This window comes from Hyperoodon ampullatus (assembly GCF_949752795.1).
Source record: "Hyperoodon ampullatus genome assembly, chromosome: 4".
Taxonomy (NCBI): Eukaryota; Metazoa; Chordata; class Mammalia; order Artiodactyla; family Ziphiidae; genus Hyperoodon; species Hyperoodon ampullatus.
The window spans coordinates 148,112,034-148,130,856 of NC_136917.1; the positions used below are offsets into that span (position 1 = coordinate 148,112,034).

At 43.0% G+C, this 18,823-nt stretch overlaps 1 protein-coding gene across 1 annotated transcript in view; it reads left to right on the forward strand.

Annotated features, from left to right (window-relative positions):
- Positions 1–18,823, forward strand: part of ADAMTS12 (ADAM metallopeptidase with thrombospondin type 1 motif 12) — a gene marked incomplete at both ends in the record, with an annotated part of 398,160 nt that overhangs the window by 206,280 nt on the left and 173,057 nt on the right. Inside the window, 2 exons of the mRNA XM_079701994.1 lie at positions 7,688–7,884; positions 8,718–8,801. Of these exons, the coding sequence (XP_079558120.1) occupies positions 7,688–7,884; positions 8,718–8,801 (281 nt within the window). The remainder of the gene's footprint in view (positions 1–7,687; positions 7,885–8,717; positions 8,802–18,823) is intronic.

The following is an 18,823-nucleotide window of genomic DNA, read 5'->3' on the forward strand; positions in this document are numbered from 1 at the left end:
TGTAAGGCAAGACCAGTCAGCCTTTGGAGAGTATATTTCATTTTATTTTTTCAGGTTCTCTTATTTATGTCCACAATCCTAAACCTGGGGGGTTCTTGTTTTGACGTATACTAGTTACTAACACTTAGTTTATGTAACTGCACTTGTGTGTCTTTAAAGACAGCTGTTTTACTTTAATAGTGACCAGTTTTGAGAAATGGATAGTCTATTACCGAAGTGTAAAAATATTTTTAGTCCCCAGTGAATGAGGTAAACTTTTTTTTTTTTTTTAGTGAAAATAAGCTCCCTGGCTGAGCCTTTTTTTTTTTTTTAACATCTTTATTGGAGTATAATTGCTTTACAGTGGTGTGCTAGTTTCTGCTTTATAACAAAGTGAATCAGTTATACACATACATATGTTCCCGTATCTCTTCCCTCTTGCATCTCCCTCCCTCCCACGCTCCCTATCCCACCCCTCTAGGTGGTCACAAAGCACCGAGCTGATCTTCCTGTGCTATGCAGCTGCTTCCGACTAGCTATCTATTTTATGTTTGGTAGTGTATATATGTCCATGCCACTCTTTCACTTTGTCACAGCTTACCCTTCCCCCTCCCCATATCCTCAAGTCCATTCTCTAGTAGGTCTGTGTCTTTATTCCCGTCTTACCCCTAGGTTCTTCATGACCTTTTTTTTTTTCTTAGATACCATATATGTGTGTTAGAATACAGTATTTGTTTTTCTCTTTCTGACTTACTTCACTCTATATGACAGACTCTAGGTCCATCCACCTTACTACAAATAACTCAATTTCGTTTCTTTTTATGGCTGAGTAATATTCCATTGTATATATGTGCCACATCTTCTTTATCCATTCATGTGTTGATGGACACTTAGGTTGCTTCCATGTCCTGGCTATTTTAAATAGGGATGCAATGAACATTTTGGTACATGTCTCTTTTTGAATTATGGTTTTCTCGGGGTATATGCCCAGTAGTGGGATTGCTGGGTTGTATGGTAATTCTATTTTTAGTTTTTTAAGGAACCTCCATACTATTCTCCATATTGGCTGTATCAATTTACATTCCCACCAACAATGCAAGAGGGTTCCCTTTTCTCCACACCCTGTCCAGCATTTATTGTTTCTAGAGTGTTTGATGATGGCCATTCTGACTGGTGTGAGATGATATCTCATTGCAGTTTTGATTTGCATTTCTTTACTGATTAGTGATATTGAGCATCCTTTCATATGTTTGTTGGCAATCTGTATATCTTCTTTGGAGAAATGTCTATTTAGGTCTTCTGCCCATTTTTTGATTGGGTTGTTTGTTTTTGTTATTGAGCTGCATGAGCTGCTTGTAAATTTTGGCGATTAATCCTTTGTCAGTTGCTTCATTTGCAAATATTTTCTCCCATTCTGAGGGTTTTCTTTTGGTCTTGTTTATGGTTTCCTTTGCTGTGCAAAAGCTGATGCATTTTAAATCTACCCAAAGCCAGCCTGAAGAGATGAACATGTCTGGCAGCTCAGCCATCATTGCTAAAGGACATGGCTCCAGCATTGACCTTCAGCTCCGTTGGGAAAGGCCACAGTGTTCTGCCAGGAAGGGGATCTTGTTGCAAGTATGTGATGGCAGCAAACTGCTGACAGTTGTGCACGGGCAATGGAAAGGTGTGTTGGCTCAACTCTGACAACACCAGAGCTGACAGGTCCCTGAGAGATGGTGGTATCTAGTGGCTTAAAGTTGTGTTGTGTGGAATCCCCCTCAGGGTCATCTGCCACAACCCAGTGATCAGAACCACTTTCTTTTCGTTGCTTTTTGCATAATCTTTGTTTGAAGAAAGAGTTCCGTAAGTGAAATAAAATTTTATAGTAGGAGTTCAATTCATTTTCCTCATTACATTGGGGTGGAGTTGGGGGGACCGGTGATGAGAACATTTGTCCATGGTCACGGGACTTGCCAGTGGCTCAGTGCAGAAGTGGTTCAGGCCAGGCCCATAGGGAGTGAGTCAACAGTGGGCCTGGACAAGGTGTCTAGGCCCTGTCAGACTTAAGACATTCTTCTTCCCTTTTCCAGTCAAGTGACGCCTGGGAATTCCACCCCCATCTCTATGCCACGAATCTAAATAAGATTCAGACTAACTAACCTAAAATGCTCACCTGCGGCTTAGTGGCTATGAGACTTTGAACAAATCTGAATAAATATAACCTCTTCGAATCTCATTTTTCTCACTTAAAATTGGCAATAATAAGACTTACCTCAAAACTTGTTGAGAATTAAATACAGTTGGCCCTCCATATCTGAATGTTCAACCAACCACAGATTCAGCCAACCTTGGATGGAAAATACTCCAGAAAAAAAAAATCCAGAAAATTCCAGAAAGCAAAATTTGGATTTGTTTTTCACTGGCAACTATTTGCATAGCATATTATTGTATTTATAACTATTTACATAGCACTTACATTATATTATGTATTACAAGTAATGTAGAGATTATTTAAAGTATACAGGAGGATGTACATAGGCTATATGCAAATATGATTTCATTGTATATAAATGACTTGAATATTCATGGATATTGGCATCTGCAGGGGCTCCTGGAACCAATTCCCTGTGGATACAGAAGGGTGACTGTAATAAATGTCAGATATGAAAAAATGTTCATCACAGGCCTGGCTCTTGATAGGTGCTCTGTCAGAGGTGGCCATTAGTGTTTGTGTTCTTGCTGAGTTGTGTTTCAGGAAACTCACTCATGCTGGTGGCAGGAAGATGGGAACAAGGGTACTAGGTCTCACTTATCTGGAAGCTATAGAGTGTGGCCTGGCAAAGATTAACTTGAGAGGATCTTCTTGGGGGAAACTGGATCTCAAACCTGGCAGTCGGTACAATTCATGGCTAGTTTCCAATTAATGGTAAACAGTTCTAAGCTAGTCAGAAATCCTCCTTCTCCGTGGGAGCTCTGCGTATGAGGCAGCAGAAGAGAATCCAGATGAGGGAAGAGTTGAGTTGAGGTAGGAGACAGAGCCTGGAGCAATTCCCTAAGCAGAAGAGGTAGCTTCTAGAAGCTACCAGCGTGCTAAAAAGGCACCCTTGAAAGTACAGGAAACTATAATTTCCAGAGTCTTCTGCTCTGTGTTCACTTTCCCTGCTACCTGATAATACTCGAGCTGCCTCCAGGCAACTTCCTCAAGGCTTGGTCTGTTCCTGTCTGAAGGTGACCCTGAGTCTAAGAGAGAGGCGGCAGTTAAATGTTCCGCTACCTGAGAAAGCTCTAAATGAGAGCAAGCTTTGTGAAGAGCTGCCTAAAGCATTTGGGAAAGGAGAAAAAAAAAAAGCTGAATTATTTGTATTTTCCAGGGATCTTCAGGGCCTCTGCTGTGCTAGTGTTCAGGGTGTTCTGGACATCTCAGTGGACCCTGGACACATCCCTGCTCTTCCTTAGCTTCCAGTTTAGGGAAGTCAGTCCTGTGTCAGGACAGGAAATCATCTGTACTTACACTGCCCACTTGGCTAGATTTCTTCCCTTAAAACAAACATTTCCCAATCTCAGCATGGAGAATCCTCTAACTGAAACAGTCCTCTCAGGGAGAAAAGTAAACAACTCTTACAGTTCTTCTTTATTTGTGATTCATAAATCTGTTCCAGTTCATCTTTAGTTTTTCCTTCCTTCACCCATGCATCTAGCATTTATTGGGTGTCACTGTTTGCCAAGCACAGTATTAGGCACTGGATACAAAGCTAATGGAGCTCTCGCCCTTTAGGTACTTAAAGCCTCACTGGACATTCCCCAAGCAGCAGGATATCACAGCCGGGTAGAAAGTGCTCAGAAGCTATCCCAGCCCAGAAGAGGGATCTCTAAACAGCATGTGTGTGATATGGAATGGACTGTGTCCTCCTGAATTTCCCATGTTGAAGCTCTAACCCCCAGTGTGACTGTATTTGGACATAGGGTTTTTAGGAGGAAACTAAGGTTAAATGAAATCATAAGGGTGGGGTCCTAATCCAATTGGATTGATGGCCATATGAGAAGAGGATGAAAAAGAGATCCCTTTCTCTCTCCACATGCACACAGTGGGAAGGTAGCTGTCTGCAAGCCAGGAAAAGAGGTCTCACCAGAGCCTGACCATGCTGGCATCCTGATCTTCCAGCTTCCAGGACCGTGAGAAAGTAAATTTCTGTTGATGGTATTTCGTTGTGGCAGTCTGAGCTAAGATAATATGTGTGTGTGTTTGAGGGGCAGTGGGGCAGGGGGTGGGGGTTGGGGAGATAGGAGCTTCCCAGAATTGCTGGCACCTCACCTGCCCCCGAAGGACTGTCTGGCTTTGTCATCAGGCCTTGAAGATAAATGTGTAGGGCTGACTTCTTGTAGTTTATAAAATTTCTTAGCCAAGTCTGGGATGACTTCCTCAGGACTCAGCAAAGTCAGCCTAGATATGTACAGTCCTGTCTCCCAACTCAGTCCCAACAGGGCCCAATTCAAATCCCACCACTTCTGGCACTATCTGCAATAGAACTGATATCTCTCTCCTTGGGAATTATTTGAAACCTGATCATGACATTTTCATATGTTCTTGTTATCTTACCCACAATTAGATTGACTGTCACATAAGTGCAAAGATCTTGTCACTTATTTCTTTGCCTCTATTCCTAGGAAGGTAGAGTAAGGCTTGCCCATGGAGCCTGGTCCATAAGTGTTTGTTGTTGCTGTCCTCAGACAGACTTGGCTGGATCTAGGCTCTGTGGTTTACTACGTGACTCTGGGAAAATTACTTAACCTCTTTGAGCTTTGGTTTCCTCATCTGTACTATGGTGATAATATTAGGGCTTATCAGATGAATTTGCTGGCACCATGAGTGAAGCATTGTGTATAGAGTGCTTAGCACAGGATCTGGCCTTTAGCACGTGCTTGGTGTAGGTCTTGTTGAAAACTTTTTGATATATGTCTTTTCCAGACCCCGTCTCTCATTTCCATGTTTCCTCCTGCAAGACCATTTACTGAGTGACTCACCTATTTGCTGGAAAAATGAAGATAACCTGATGGGCTTTAAACTCTGTTTCTTAATATCAAGGAGATAAAAGGTAGAGGAGGGAGAGTAGAGAAGGAGAAGTGAGGAAAGAAAGAAAGGACTGGGAGAAGCAGAGAAATCGCCTTTATTCTACCAGTGTCTTACCTGTGCTGGCCTCCTGCCATTCCTGACCTTAGACACGTTTGGGCCTGAGGAGGTGGGAAGGGGGAACCACAGCCAGCCAGGGATCCAAGGCTGCAGCCTGGAGCACAGGGTCCTCTTGAATGAAAGGGCTGCATATTGCATGGTGTCTGCCAACTGCAGTGAGCTGAGGGCTATATGAGGGGGCCAGCACCCAGGGAAGGGATGCAGAGTCTGTGGAGCCAAGGGAGAGGAGGGGACCGTGTGACCAAGGGCTTTGTGAGAGCACTGAGTTGCCCGGGTAGGTGAGCTTGTGGAGAGCACTGAGCATCCTTGCACCTTGGAGGAGACCCATTCCCACACGGCAAGGACAGGAGAAGGAGATTGCACCTCATCCATGTTGGTAAGGTTCCTCTACTTGGCCCAGTCTGCTGACACCCCTCCCAGAAGCCCAGACCCCACCTGGGCTCAGGGTGGCTGGTTCCCTGGCTTGTGCAGAGAGATTTGGAAACAGGTTGTAGTTTGAAAATGTTCCCATGAGCTTCAAAAAGAGATGAAAAGGTGAGAGACAGGAGGTCAATAGGGGTTCAGAGTTAGAAACCATCAATCAACTCTCTGGAGAGTCCTTAGGGAAGTCATACTTATCCATGCAAAGTAAATGGAGAAGGAAGATAGAAAGTTGTTCTACCGCAGATGAGGAGTTAACCATCTCCCCATTTGTAAGTCTTCACACACTTCCCCCTAAGGTTTCTGCAATCCTGAATTATTTTTCAAAAGTCTCATATCAAAGTACAGCTTTATTATTTTCAAGGAAAACTCACAATAATAGAATTTGAATTTATTTAGCCCTATGGTCATGTGTCATTTCTTTTGTAAATATTATTCAGTGTAGTGTGTTCTAACTTCACATAGAAAGCAAAACTGAGGAACCAGGATGGGTTACATAGCAAACCAATGTAATCAGCTGTACAATCCAGAGAGCACTGTGGGGAGAGGAGAGGATATGGTTTTAGTTGTCCCTATTCCATGTCTGAGGCAGGGCATCAGGAGGAGTTGTGGCTCTAGACGGCTCGGAAGAACAGGACCAGACTAATAAGTGGAAATGCCAGGGAGGAAGTTCCAGCTCACTGGAGGAGAGAAGTGTGAATTGGTGTGTGGCCCCAGCCCCGGAAGTATTCAAGCTGAGGCTGGGTGGCCATCACCAGAGAGGAGGAAGGGGGCGTGAGCTTTGCTGTTCTGCTCTCCTGTTCCGCCCCGGCCAGCGGTCCAGGGTGCCGATGAGAGTAGGTAGCAGGTGTGTGGCTGTCTTCCTGATAGAAATGTTCAAAGACTGAGACTCTGCTTCTCCATCATCCCAGGCTCCTTTCCTTACTTACTCTTTTGGTAAATTGATCTTTTGTCAACTCTCTAAACCATTCTGAGCCCATTGAAACCTTTTAGACTTGACCACCACTTGGGTTAAGCTTCCCCATGTGTGAAGTAGCACTTTATTCTTATTTTGGTTTTAAATAGACCTCTTTCGGGTTTCAAGGAGGTGCTTCTCAAACTTCTGGGAGTTTGAGAATGATTCTAATTCTCTTCATGATTCTATAGCCTCTTCTGGGTTTTGCCTTCCAGACTATGATCCTCCTATATTGTCTTTTCCATACTTAAACCTGTGAGTCACCTTGAGAGTTTTACTGTGCTTCGCTAGATCTTTTCCAGCTTTTTAAAAATACCTTCGTGAAGTAGGATATCCTGAACCACATGCAGCTTTTCCAGCTTACATTTCTGCAGTTTTCTGCATATTTACTCTGTGGGAGGCAGTGTGGTGTATATGAAAATGCATGATTTTAGGGCATAGAAAATCCTGGATCTTCCACGGATGTTATGGGCTGTGTGACTTTGGGGAGTTATTTAACCAGCCACTTTGAGCATCAGTTTCTGCATTTGCAAGATGGAGATAGCAGTATGCACCTCAGATATTCATGAGGATAAACAACTTGGCATTTTTAAAAAAATATATTTATTTATTTATTGGCTGCACTGGGTCTTAGTTGAGGCACACAGGATCTTCGTTGCTGCATGCAGGACCTTTAGTTGCAGCATGCGGGATCTAGTTCCCTGACCAGGGATGGAACCCAGGCCCTCTGCACTGGGAGTGCGGAGTCCTAACCACTGGACCACCCGGGAAGTCCTGCAACTTAACATTTTAAAGCGTAGTAGTACCCTGCCTTGCGTTCAGTAAGCCCTGAATAATTTAGAGGAGGAGGAGCCGGAGAAGGAGAAGAAAGTTCCCATTTTTGATTATAATATCTTTTTAATGAGGGACCTATTTAATGAAACAGGTAATAATTATTTCAGAGCAGTACATTTGAACCTCCCTGTCATATTCCAATTTCACTTATCTTGGTCATATTCATTTAAACTGATCTCTTCTTCCATTCCAGTCAAATAGATAAGAACGTTGTATTCATGCATTATTAAACATAACTTAAACTTACAGCCTTGCATCTTTATAAACATAAGTGAGTAATATGTGAGAGAGAGAGAGAATGAACCCCCTATCTTCTGATTAATGTTTAGACAGTCTTGGCACCTCCCAGAAGCAAGAGCTACAGAGAGAGAAGTGGGAGAGGAACAAGTTGCCAGGCAGAAGCCTCTCTCGGCGTTCCATCAGCAAGGAGAGGTGGGTGGAGACACTGGTGGTGGCCGACACGAAGATGATTGAGTACCATGGGAGCGAGAATGTGGAGTCCTATATCCTCACCATCATGAACATGGTACGTCAGACCACGTGGGGACAGGGGCAGCTGGTAAATAGATACCACTAGAGATGCTCCATCCCCCAAATAAGAGACCTTCTTTTGATCCCTTTATTTTTTTAATTTTTTTATGTTTTATTTTTTTGGCTGCACAGCTTGCAGGATCTTAGTGCCCCGACCAGGGATTGGACTGGGCCCTTGGCCCTGAAAGCACAGAGTCCTAACCACTGGACTGCCAGGGAATTCCCTGGTCCTTTTAATATATATATATATAATATATATATAATATATTATATATATTATATATTATATATGTAATATATTATATATTATATATATTATATATTATACATATTATATATAATATATATATGTATATATTTGTATTTATATTTATAAATATATTCCATGCCTAGATAATTAAGGACAAATTATTCTTTCTCTTAAAAACATGTATCCTAGGAATACTTATAATTTATCATGTACATTTTCCACTAGTTACTTATCAAGTGACTCAGTCATTTTAGTATGATTTTTTCCTCACTGATTTATGTAAGCTCACAAATGAGGAAACTGAGACAAAGAACTAGAACATGATTTCTTCAAGGTAGTTGGAGCTAGAATTGGAATAAAGTTAAGGACCTCTAATTTGAAGCTTCCATTTTGCCTTGTAATGCTTCCTGCTTTCCCACATAGTCGTATCTCACTCATCTTTGCACTCCACCAAAAATTCTTGATCTATAAGATAAGGAATTATTTCAAGTACATTACAGTTCTGTTTTTTCCCCTCCCCCAGCATTTATCTGTTCTCTGTTCATGTGAGGCTAATGGTTTTCCGTTTCTGACTCTAGGTCACCGGGTTGTTCCATAACCCAAGCATTGGCAATGCAATTCACATCGTTGTGGTTCGGCTCATTCTACTTGAAGAAGAAGAGGTAAGGAATAGTTTCCCCACCGGTCTTGTGACCTGGATCTTCACAATCCCTACCTGCTTCCTTCAGAAGAGCTGTGGATGGACAAGAAAGAGGGTACCAGAAAGATGTTTGGAAGCCCATCTGTGTTATTTTCTTGGGAATTCAGTGATGTCAAGTGGGAGATAGAGAACGTTTCCAAGATATACAGACTTGAAATCACCTGACAGTCTTTGTATCTAGTAACTCACAAATCAGATTGACAGCAGTGACTAAGAATGTTCCACAGTGGAAACAGACTAAATCATGTTATGGCTGGGTGATTTCAATAAAAGTTAGGAGAGACATGGAAATACTGAACCTTTTACACCGTTTATTTACCTCCTGCATATTAATACATGTCTCTCGGATCTGGGCCCACTTGTCTCTCTGCACTTTTACTTGGGGATTCTATCTCTTCTCAGAAACTTAGAGAGCATGTGTATGCTGAGACTTAATTGATACCTCAAGCCCAGACCTCCTACTTGAGCTCCAAACTTACATCCAGTTGCTTATTTGACATCTCAACCTGGATGTGTTCTAATCCACTTGAACTTGGAAACTTAGTCCAAAATGGAATTCTCGATCACTCCCTGCCCGAATCATCTCAGCCCTGCCTTCCACCCTTCCCCTACCCTCCATCTTACCCATCTCAGTAAACCGTGCTATTGTGCACTGTTACATAAGCCTGGGAGTCACTCTTGCTTCCCTCCTTTCTTATCTTCCACGTTCCACAGCAAGGCCCACCGTGCTCCTACCTTCAAAGTGCATCTCAAAATCACCCACTGTTCATCATGTCCACAGTCATTGTGTTGGTTTATAGCTTTTATCATATCCTGCCTAAACTACCACAGTGAAATCCCAAATGCTCTTCCTATTTTAAGCCTTCCCTGACACCCCCAGCACCCTAATCCAATCTCTGCGTAGCAGTTAGAATGGCAATTTTAAATACAAATTGAGTTGCTCCACTGAGCAAAACTATTTAATGGATTTATGTTGTTTTTAGAACAAATTCAGCATTTCTTACTGCGTCCTGCAGAGACATTCATGGTCTAGCCTCCATCCACCTTTCCATTTTTTCCTTGTGTCACTCTCTGCCTCGCTTACCCCACATCCCCCCACTCTGCCCCCCCCGCCCCCGCACTGGACTTCAGATAGGTTCCAGAACACGCAAGGCCCCCGTCAGCCTCATGGTCTATGCACTTGAGGTTCTCAGTGCCTGAAGCACCCCTGCCCTGGCTCTGCTGGTGGTGGCACCTTCTCACCTCTCAGGCCTCTGTTGAAATGCTGCCTCTTCAGAGAGGTCTCAATGACCAGCCTACCCAAAACTGGTCCCACTTAACTGTTCTCCATCACAGAAAGTTATTTACTTCCTTTATTGATACCACTCTTGCAATTCATTAACAGTCTGTGTATTTGTTTACTCTTTTCTTATTTATCTCAGCCACCATCAGAATGTGAATTCCATGAGAGTGGTAACTATGTCCCTTTATCCTTGGCTTTGTCTCCAGCACTGAACACAGTGCCTGGCCATGAATGAATGAATAAATAAATGAATGAAGTAAAATGTAATGAATGACTGAACCAGCCAACCTGATGAAATGACTTTGCAATCTATAGCACTTAGCCAGCGGCTGAGATATGTGAAAAAGGGCATCATTCAAATCTTCATCAGCAAGAGATCTGAGGTCAAAATGCTCAAGGCAGGGTTGATTGTTTTCTGAGTAGAAGCCTCCAGGCAGAAGATTTTAAAACAGCGATCTCTGGAGCCTGATCCTTTTTCCTTCTTCTCCCCTCTACCACCCCTATTTCCCTTAGTCACTCAAGATATACTTTGGGTATCTTGGAATACCGATGGATATATTATTTCCCTTCCTGTAAACCTTTTGTTAAGAAAATTTACCCAAAACTTAGAAACCAGGCAAAACAAAAACTATGTGTTCTTTCAGTGTCTAACATGACCTATCTCACTCTATGGGAAGGTAACTTTGTTTGATTATTATTCATGATTGATTAGGGTCTAGACATGGTAAAGTTAGGTGTTAACATGCAGGAAACTGATAGAGTACAAATGGGTTTTGGACAGTAGAGATGGAAATGATTTGTGTCCAGCAAGAAGATAACTCCAAAGATTATGGTTTTATAGGTCTGTGGAACATTATATAATTTTGTATCTAATGTAGCTGTCTTAGTCCAGCATTCTTTTTTTTTTTTAACTGACTATAGTTGCATCAGTTTCATGTATCTGCCTTCGAACCAGCTTTGCCATCTTGCCTGTCTCCTTATTAGTGAGTTAAATATATCTTGAACATGTGCTCACTATATATCTGTATGACAATTATGTTTTTAACTTTTTGAAAATTATACCTGGATACGTTGGAGGACAAATTTTCACTACTGTATAATGGTCTAGCATATATGCATGCTTAGCTACAGGGGGAAAACAGGAAGGTTCTTCTGGGTGTGGGAAGGAAAAACCTTTACCCTCTGCAGTGTCAACAGCTGCACTAGTGGGAGCTCAACATGTGGCTTCTGTGGATTTTGGGCCCCTTTTAACTCTGTAGCTCTTCATTCCAGGAAACAATGCCGCCAAAGTCTTGCTTCCAGTGGAATCCTTTGAAAGAACTTGATTGGCCATTACCTCTCTGACCCCATCACAGTTACGTTGTTTTTCTTCTTCCCTTCCTCATTTCTCAAGTGCAATGAGACACAAATGATTTGCTGCAAAAATCCATGGCTTCCTTTCTCCCACTTGCCAAATATCTTCCTCATTCAAGCTTTTATAGAATCTCCAAGTGGTACAAGGTTCATAACTTGACAACAGAATGGTCAGCTCATTGGAGAGTTGCAATTCACAATTCCCATTTTCTTGATTCCCAGATCATGGCTCTAGCTATACTTCACATCTTGGACTCATGAGCAGCCCCATCAACAGCAAACAGCAATGATTCCAGCCCTTACCTTACATCAGGGTAGCAGCCACAGGCAGAAAGTACAGTGTGAGGTATTGGGAGGTGACTGCTCTTGAACAAGGAGACCTGAGTTCGAGTCCTGACTCTGTCATCATCCCGTAGGTAACTCTGAGAAAGTCACATCATTGCTCCATCCCTCCTTTTTTCTTCATCTGTAAATGAGAAGCAAGTTGTGGTACGTCAACTGTATGTCACATACTATGCTAGCTGGTGAGGGTACAAATATGAATCAACGTCGTATTCCTGATTCTGAAGAGCTTAGCATCTCCTTCACAAAGGCACAGAATAGAACTTTTCATATTGAGATTGTCATGAATACAAAGAAAAGCAAAAGAGTACGTGGGATAAGGAAGAATACTTGGATGTCTATGCTGGGTTTTAGAGGATGAGAAGAAATTAACCAGTGAGGAAGGACATCCCAGGTAGGGGAACCTAGAAGTAAGGACAGTAGCCTTAGTGCTTAAACTAAGCACTAAGCATGCGTATATGCTAGACCATTTATCTGTGAGGCGCTGTGAACACATCACTGATCATGAACCACAAAATGGGAGGCTCAGAAACCTTTTTGTGAAAAAAGGAAACAATGAGATTTTGTCAGAGGCAGGAGAGAAAACAGCCAATCAAAACCTGCCCACCTCCGTTCACACCCGGTCTTGTTCCAGTGTTACCTGTCTCTGTGCGTGACATCGTCATCCTTCCTGTTGTAGGAGCCAAAGACCCAGAAGGTATCCATGACACCTCCTTCTCCCCCCTCCACCCCGTATCCAGCCCATCATCATGTACTGACAGTTTTCTCTGACCGTGTCATTTACATCACTTTAATTCAGGATACAGTTATCTCTTTCCTGGGCTATAGTTGTATGTACTTTCTGGTCTGCTTGGATTCCTTTCTATCTTGTTTTCTCATTGCAGCCAGGATGATCTCAAAATGGTAATCTGATTATCTCTACCCTCCTGACACCCCTTTCCAAAGCCTATCCCTGGTTTAAAGCAATCCAGTGTTTTTCTGATTCCCCCTCTAATCACTTACTATGCCCTCCTTGCCCTTGAGATAGAGTGATAGTCTTCGACTTATCATGCTTTCTCCTGCTGCTGGTCTTCTTGTTGCCTGGACTGTCTTCCTTTTTTTTTTGCGGTACACGAGCCCCTCACTGCTGTGACCTCTCCCTTTGCGGAGCACAGGCTCTGGACATGCAGGCCCAGTGGCCATGGCTCACGGGCCGCTTCACGGCATGTGGGATCCCCCTGGACCGGGGCACAAACCTGTGTCCCCTGAACCAGCAAGCGGACTCCCAACCACTGCGCCACCAGGGAAGCCCTGTCTTCCTTTTTGACTTCACTTAGTTAACACCTTCATCCTTCAGATCTCAGCTCAAGTGTCTCTTGGCTGGGGAAGCCTTCCCTGATGTCCATGCCCAGTAATATTTTATTATATACTCCCACAATACTGCATTTCTCCTTCATAGCCCATATCCGAGTTGTAACTTTACATCTATTTGCCTGAAACACTTTCCTCCGTTAGTGTGTAAGACTGGGTCTGGCAGAGGTTGGGTCTGGTGTTGCTCGCCACTTAGCCCTACTGGTATATAACAGATAAGAGAAAGAGTGAATGAGTGAGGCCAGCAGTCAGTGGGTGAAGATAAGTGGCCAAGTCATGACAAGCCTGTGGCCCCATAAAGGGGTTTGGATCTAATCCTGTGGGAGTCTCTGGATGATTCCAAACTGAGAGATGAAATGGAGAGAAAGGCATTAGAGAGATGGCTCTGGGGCTCTGTGGGAAGTGACATGAGGTGGGGATCACTGAGGTAGGTCTCTTCCATCATTGACTTTCTATGGCTCTCATCTTTCTTATTCAGAGTCATACCTGACAGCTAACACCATTTTGGACTTCATTTTCTGTGGTGGGTTCCAGAGACTTGGTGATTAACCTACATACATAAAATACAGTTTCTCTGTGTCAGTTACTGCCATGTAAAAAACCACTGTGGAATTTTATCACATTTTGAGAATAAATTAGTCTGATGCAATACTAATTTTGGAGCATCCTGGAGACATCTCAAAGAATAGAGGGTCATATTTTGGACCAGTGGAAACTCAGGTATACAAAACCATGAGCTGGAAAGATTTGTCTAGCATATTAAGACATCCTGGTGAGATGAGATTGGCCATGTGTTGATAATTCTTGAAGCTAACTTATGGATTCATGGGGATTTATTACACTACTCCTTCCACTTTAGTATATGTTTGAAATCTTCCATAATAAAAAAGTTCTTAAAAATTAAAAAAAATAAAAAGACATCAGGGGCCAAGCAATCAGAGTGGCTTCAGAGATGAGCCAGCTTGCTCTCTGTCCTATCCTGCCTCCATTCAGCCCTAAATCAAATTCTCATTTCCACTTTATGACCCTAATCCTATCCTTTGAATTTCCATTCTCCCTCAAGGACTCGGACACAAACTTAACCTTTAGCCCTTTCCACTTTAGACCAACTCATTCAATGGCCTCCCTGCTCTACTTTTGGGCTGGAGTTACGGATAGGATTGCTCCCTTCCCTCCTACTCTTGGGAGCAGTTAACATTGTAGTGAGCACAGGTTTATAGTCAGTCCCCCCTCTTTCTAGTCATGTAACCTTTGGTAGGTTACTTATCTGTGTCTCCATTTCTTCGTTTGGTAAATATTTACTTCCTAGGGTTGCTATGAGAATCAAACGTGTTAATTTATGTAATAGTCAGCCTCTTATCTGGCTTGTAGGAACCACTCCATCAGTGTTACTTGGCAGTATCATTCTTATTCTTATCATTGTCATCATCATCAGGTCCCACAACAACCCTGGAAACTTGTTACTATAATACTCATTTCACAGATGAGGAAGCTGTACCAAAGTCCTTGACAGAAAACAAAAAACCTAAAGGAGAAGATTAGAATCATAAGAAGTTGGAGACTTCTTTTAAGAACAAGATGGAGCCAAAACTGGGATGGGAGTGAGTTGGGATGACGCCAGCCAGATGGGCCCCAGGTCGCTGGGCCATTGAGGGGTAGAGCCTGCGGGTGTCAGGCTGGCTTGAAGGAGCAGCAGTAGGGCTGACAGGTGGGAGGGAGATGACTTTTCACAGAGAATTTCCCTCTTGGTTTCAGAGTGATTTAGTGTTGTGTTCACTTCTGTGAGCCTCTGGGGTTAAAAGCCTGTTAACTCTGGCAATTCAGGCTGGTGACTTCCCTGCCCCCAGCATGATTTGTGGGTCTGTTATAACCTATAGAACTGCTGCTTTTTCAAGATAAATGTCAAGAATATGGTAAATGAATTCGTACATTTATCACTTTTTAAAAAAATCAAGTATCTTGGGCTTCCCTGGTGGCGCAGTGGTTAAGAATCCTCCTGCCAATGCAGGGGACATGGGTTCGAGCCCTGGTCTGGGAAGATCCCACATGCTGTGGAGCAACTAAGCTCGTGAGCCACAACTACTGAGCCTGCGTGCCTAGAGCCCGTGCTCCACAACAAGAGAAGCCACTGCAATGAGAAGGCCGCACACCGCGACAAAGAGTAGCCCCCGCTTGCTGCAACTAGAGAAAGCCCACGCGCAGCCACGAAGACACAGTGCAACCAAAACTAAATAAATTAATTTTAAAAAAAATCAAGTATCTCTTCCTTTGATCATCAGATCAGTTATTCCTCTTTACTGCTTTTCCCTTCTCTGCCTGTTCTCTTTCTTCCAGGAACCTAAGCCTGGCTAGCAGAGCATGATCAGATTGTGCGTTGAATCGCAAATTCTCAAGGAAATCAATACATGATTTTTGTTTTTCATTGTAAAGAGAGAGCTTACAAAGAGAACAATTTATAATAAAAGCCATGTTCTTGCAAAATCATCTTCTTTCTCCCATTTGGGACTCTTTCTGCAAGCCACCACTGATTTCCTCTAGGTCACCTCCCTGTCCAATCAGGTCACATACTCAAATAAATAGGAAAGGGGAAGTGGGAAGTGAATTGGACTTGTTTCAGAAAATGAGGTGAGAAAAAATGATGAAAGAACAAAAAGGGAAATCTATTTTTGTTTTCAAAGGAAATACGAGAAAATTTGTCTGGATGGGGGTTTGTTTTGACAAGCTCGAATAATGACGAGGATGCTTTATAGGAAATGTTTAGTACTGTACAAGTCTCCCTTTATTCATTGTGTGCCAGTGTGAGCTCTCCAAAGCTCTTCTGTATCTTGTGTGTACTGAGGGCTGCATGGTGTTGAGGTGTAGCTAATAACACTAACCAAGGCTCCTGGGATCAAGTACATCCAAGAAACTGAGAAAGTGTTAGACTTAACCTCTTATGAGACTTGGAGATAAAAAGGCTGAGGAGGCTGAAAAAAGTGGTGCTTAATACAAACTTCCTGGAAGAGTCACGACATCTAGCAGACAAGCAGTAAACACTGAACTTGTGTTAAATTCCACATATTGTTGATGAAAGTTCTGCACAAGGGCAAGGCACCCAGCTACAAGTGACCAGCAACTCAGTTAATTACACTTGCTTTGTCTGTAAGAAGAACTGACAGAGGCAACAGGGAGAAAGCAAGCAAGATTTGGGGGTAGACTTTGGGCCAACATTTTTTTTCTCATGTCAATGAAAATTCAATTAACTATCAAGTTAAGAAGATTAAAAAAAGGGAATTTTATTGGAGCTAAACTGAGGGTTATAATCTGGGAACAGATTCTCAGAAAGCTCTGAGAATAACTTCACACAGTTTTAACATTTTAACCTAGTGTAGCAAGTGCTGTGAACCAAGATGCACAAGATGTATTTGTAGGAAACTACTCCAGATTGGGGGCAGGGAATGCTCCTTGGAAATGCCCCAATTGAATCTTAAAGAATTAATGGATGCTGAGTAAGTTAAAGGGAGTAAATGATGAGAGAAAGGAGGTGTTCTAGGCAGTGCAAGCAGCCAGAAGAAAGCAAGGAGAAAAATAATGTGTGCGTGGGCCTGGGGGAAATGGTAATACAGGCAGTTTGAATGTGGCTCTAACATAAACTATGAGGTTGAAAATGAGGGGAGGGCTTCCTGGAGGTTGGACTTTAAAGAGTCTTGAGTCTTACATGGTGATATGAGCAGACTTCGATTTTGGCTAGATTAACGTGGAATGGCAAGGAGGATAGATTTATCTAATTATTTATTTATTTATTTATTTATTTTTTTGGCTGCATCAGGTCTTAGTTGCAGCACACAGGTTCTCCGTTGAGGCATATGGGTTTTTTCATTGTGCTGTGGGCTCTTCGTTGTGGTGTGTGGGCTTCCCCCTAGTTGTGGCATGTGGGTTTTCTCTCTCTAGTTGTGGCGCACAGGCTCCAGGGCGCGTGAGCTCTGTAGTTTGTGGCACGTGGACTCTCTCGTTGAGGCACGTGAGCTCAGTAGTTGTGGTGCGTGGGCTTAGTTGCCCTGCGGCATGTGAGATCTTAGTTCCCTGACCAGGGATCGAACCCACATCCCCTGCATTGGAAGGCGGATTCTTTACCACTGGACCACCAGGGGAGTCCTGGGAGGATAGATTTAAAGAGAAGAAAGAAGAAAGAAGGAGAACAGTTAAGAGGTGCTGTAAGAATTAATCCAAGCATAAAATGATGAGGGTTTGAGCTAGGGCAGTTGGGAGTAAAGATGGAGAGGAGGTAAAGTTAGCAGCACATCATGACAGATTGGGATGCCGAATAAGGAGAGAGGAGAGACCAGCAGGAGGACACTGATGGTGGTTCCTGTAACTAAGAGGATGCAGGAAGAATAGCAGGTTAATGTGGGGAGAAAGGATTTCAGGGATGCTGAGCTGTGGGTACCTGTGGTGCCATCTGGAAGGGGGTGTCCATCAAGAGATTTTGGTACATGACTTTGAACTCCAGGAGAGGTTCGGAATGAGATAGAGATTTGAGAGTTAATAGTGTATAGGTGATTTCCCAAAATACAACTGTGATTGAGAGTGAACTAGCAATGAGCCAAAAGCAGGGCAGGAGAAGAGCCCATAAAGGAGCCCAAGAAGTGGCCAGAGAGTAAAATGAGGAAGGAGAGCTGGGGATCTTGGAAGGAGAGGGTCTCTGCCTGCATTTATCTCCTTCCTGGTGGTGGGAGTGTGAGGTGGGGGAGATAAATAAGCGATAACCATTGATAGGTGAATTGCTAAATCTTTCCAGTTATTCAAAGCAAAAGGTTTAGAGAAGTCTTCAATAGTTTGGAAACCACCATTCCTGGATTAGTAGCTGCATACCTTGCATCACAACCTTGCTCTGCCAAAACCTGCTGAATTACTCCCCTCTCTGGACTGGATTTCCTCATTGTTTAAATGAGAGGTTTGGATTTAAAGTTCCTAAGATCCTTCAGGGAAATGGGCTCGTAGTAACGATGGGAAAATTGGAGGCAGAGTTTATGCTGCGGCATCTGGAAGATGACTGCTTTCCCCGTGATGGTGAAGATATGTCCTTGCTGACACTGAATTTGGCTCAGAATCCAGGGACAGTGGATGTTTGTAAACATTCACTTTTCCTCAAACAGACACATGTGGATTGGTATGTAAGTTCTTCCAAAATTGTGAGTCCAGCCAATGTATAAAAGGAGAATATAGCACAGGGAGATCAGCTAGGTGGTTTGTGACCACCTAGAGGGGTGGGAGGGAGGGAGATGCAAGAGGGAGGGGATATAGGGATATGTGTATATGTATAGCTGATTCACTTTGTTATAAAGCAGAAACTAACACACCATTGTAAAGCAATTATACTCTAATAAAGATGTTAAAAAAAAAAGGACAATATCGAAGCAAAAAATTGAGTTTTTCCAGTCTGGCAATATCTCACCTTGAGCTGTGTGCCCCCTCCAGGGACTGTGAGCTGCAGGAGGACATTTTGAGAGGGGATCCATCTGCTTCTGCCTGTGTGGCCACCTTGGCTCTAACAAGCTTTTACATTCATGGCTATTTAAATAGGGAACTTAACTGAACCTCAGAGTGGGTGTGTGGGTATGTGGGTCTGTGATGTATGGGCTCTTCCTACCCACTGTAACCCATCTGAAAGATTATAG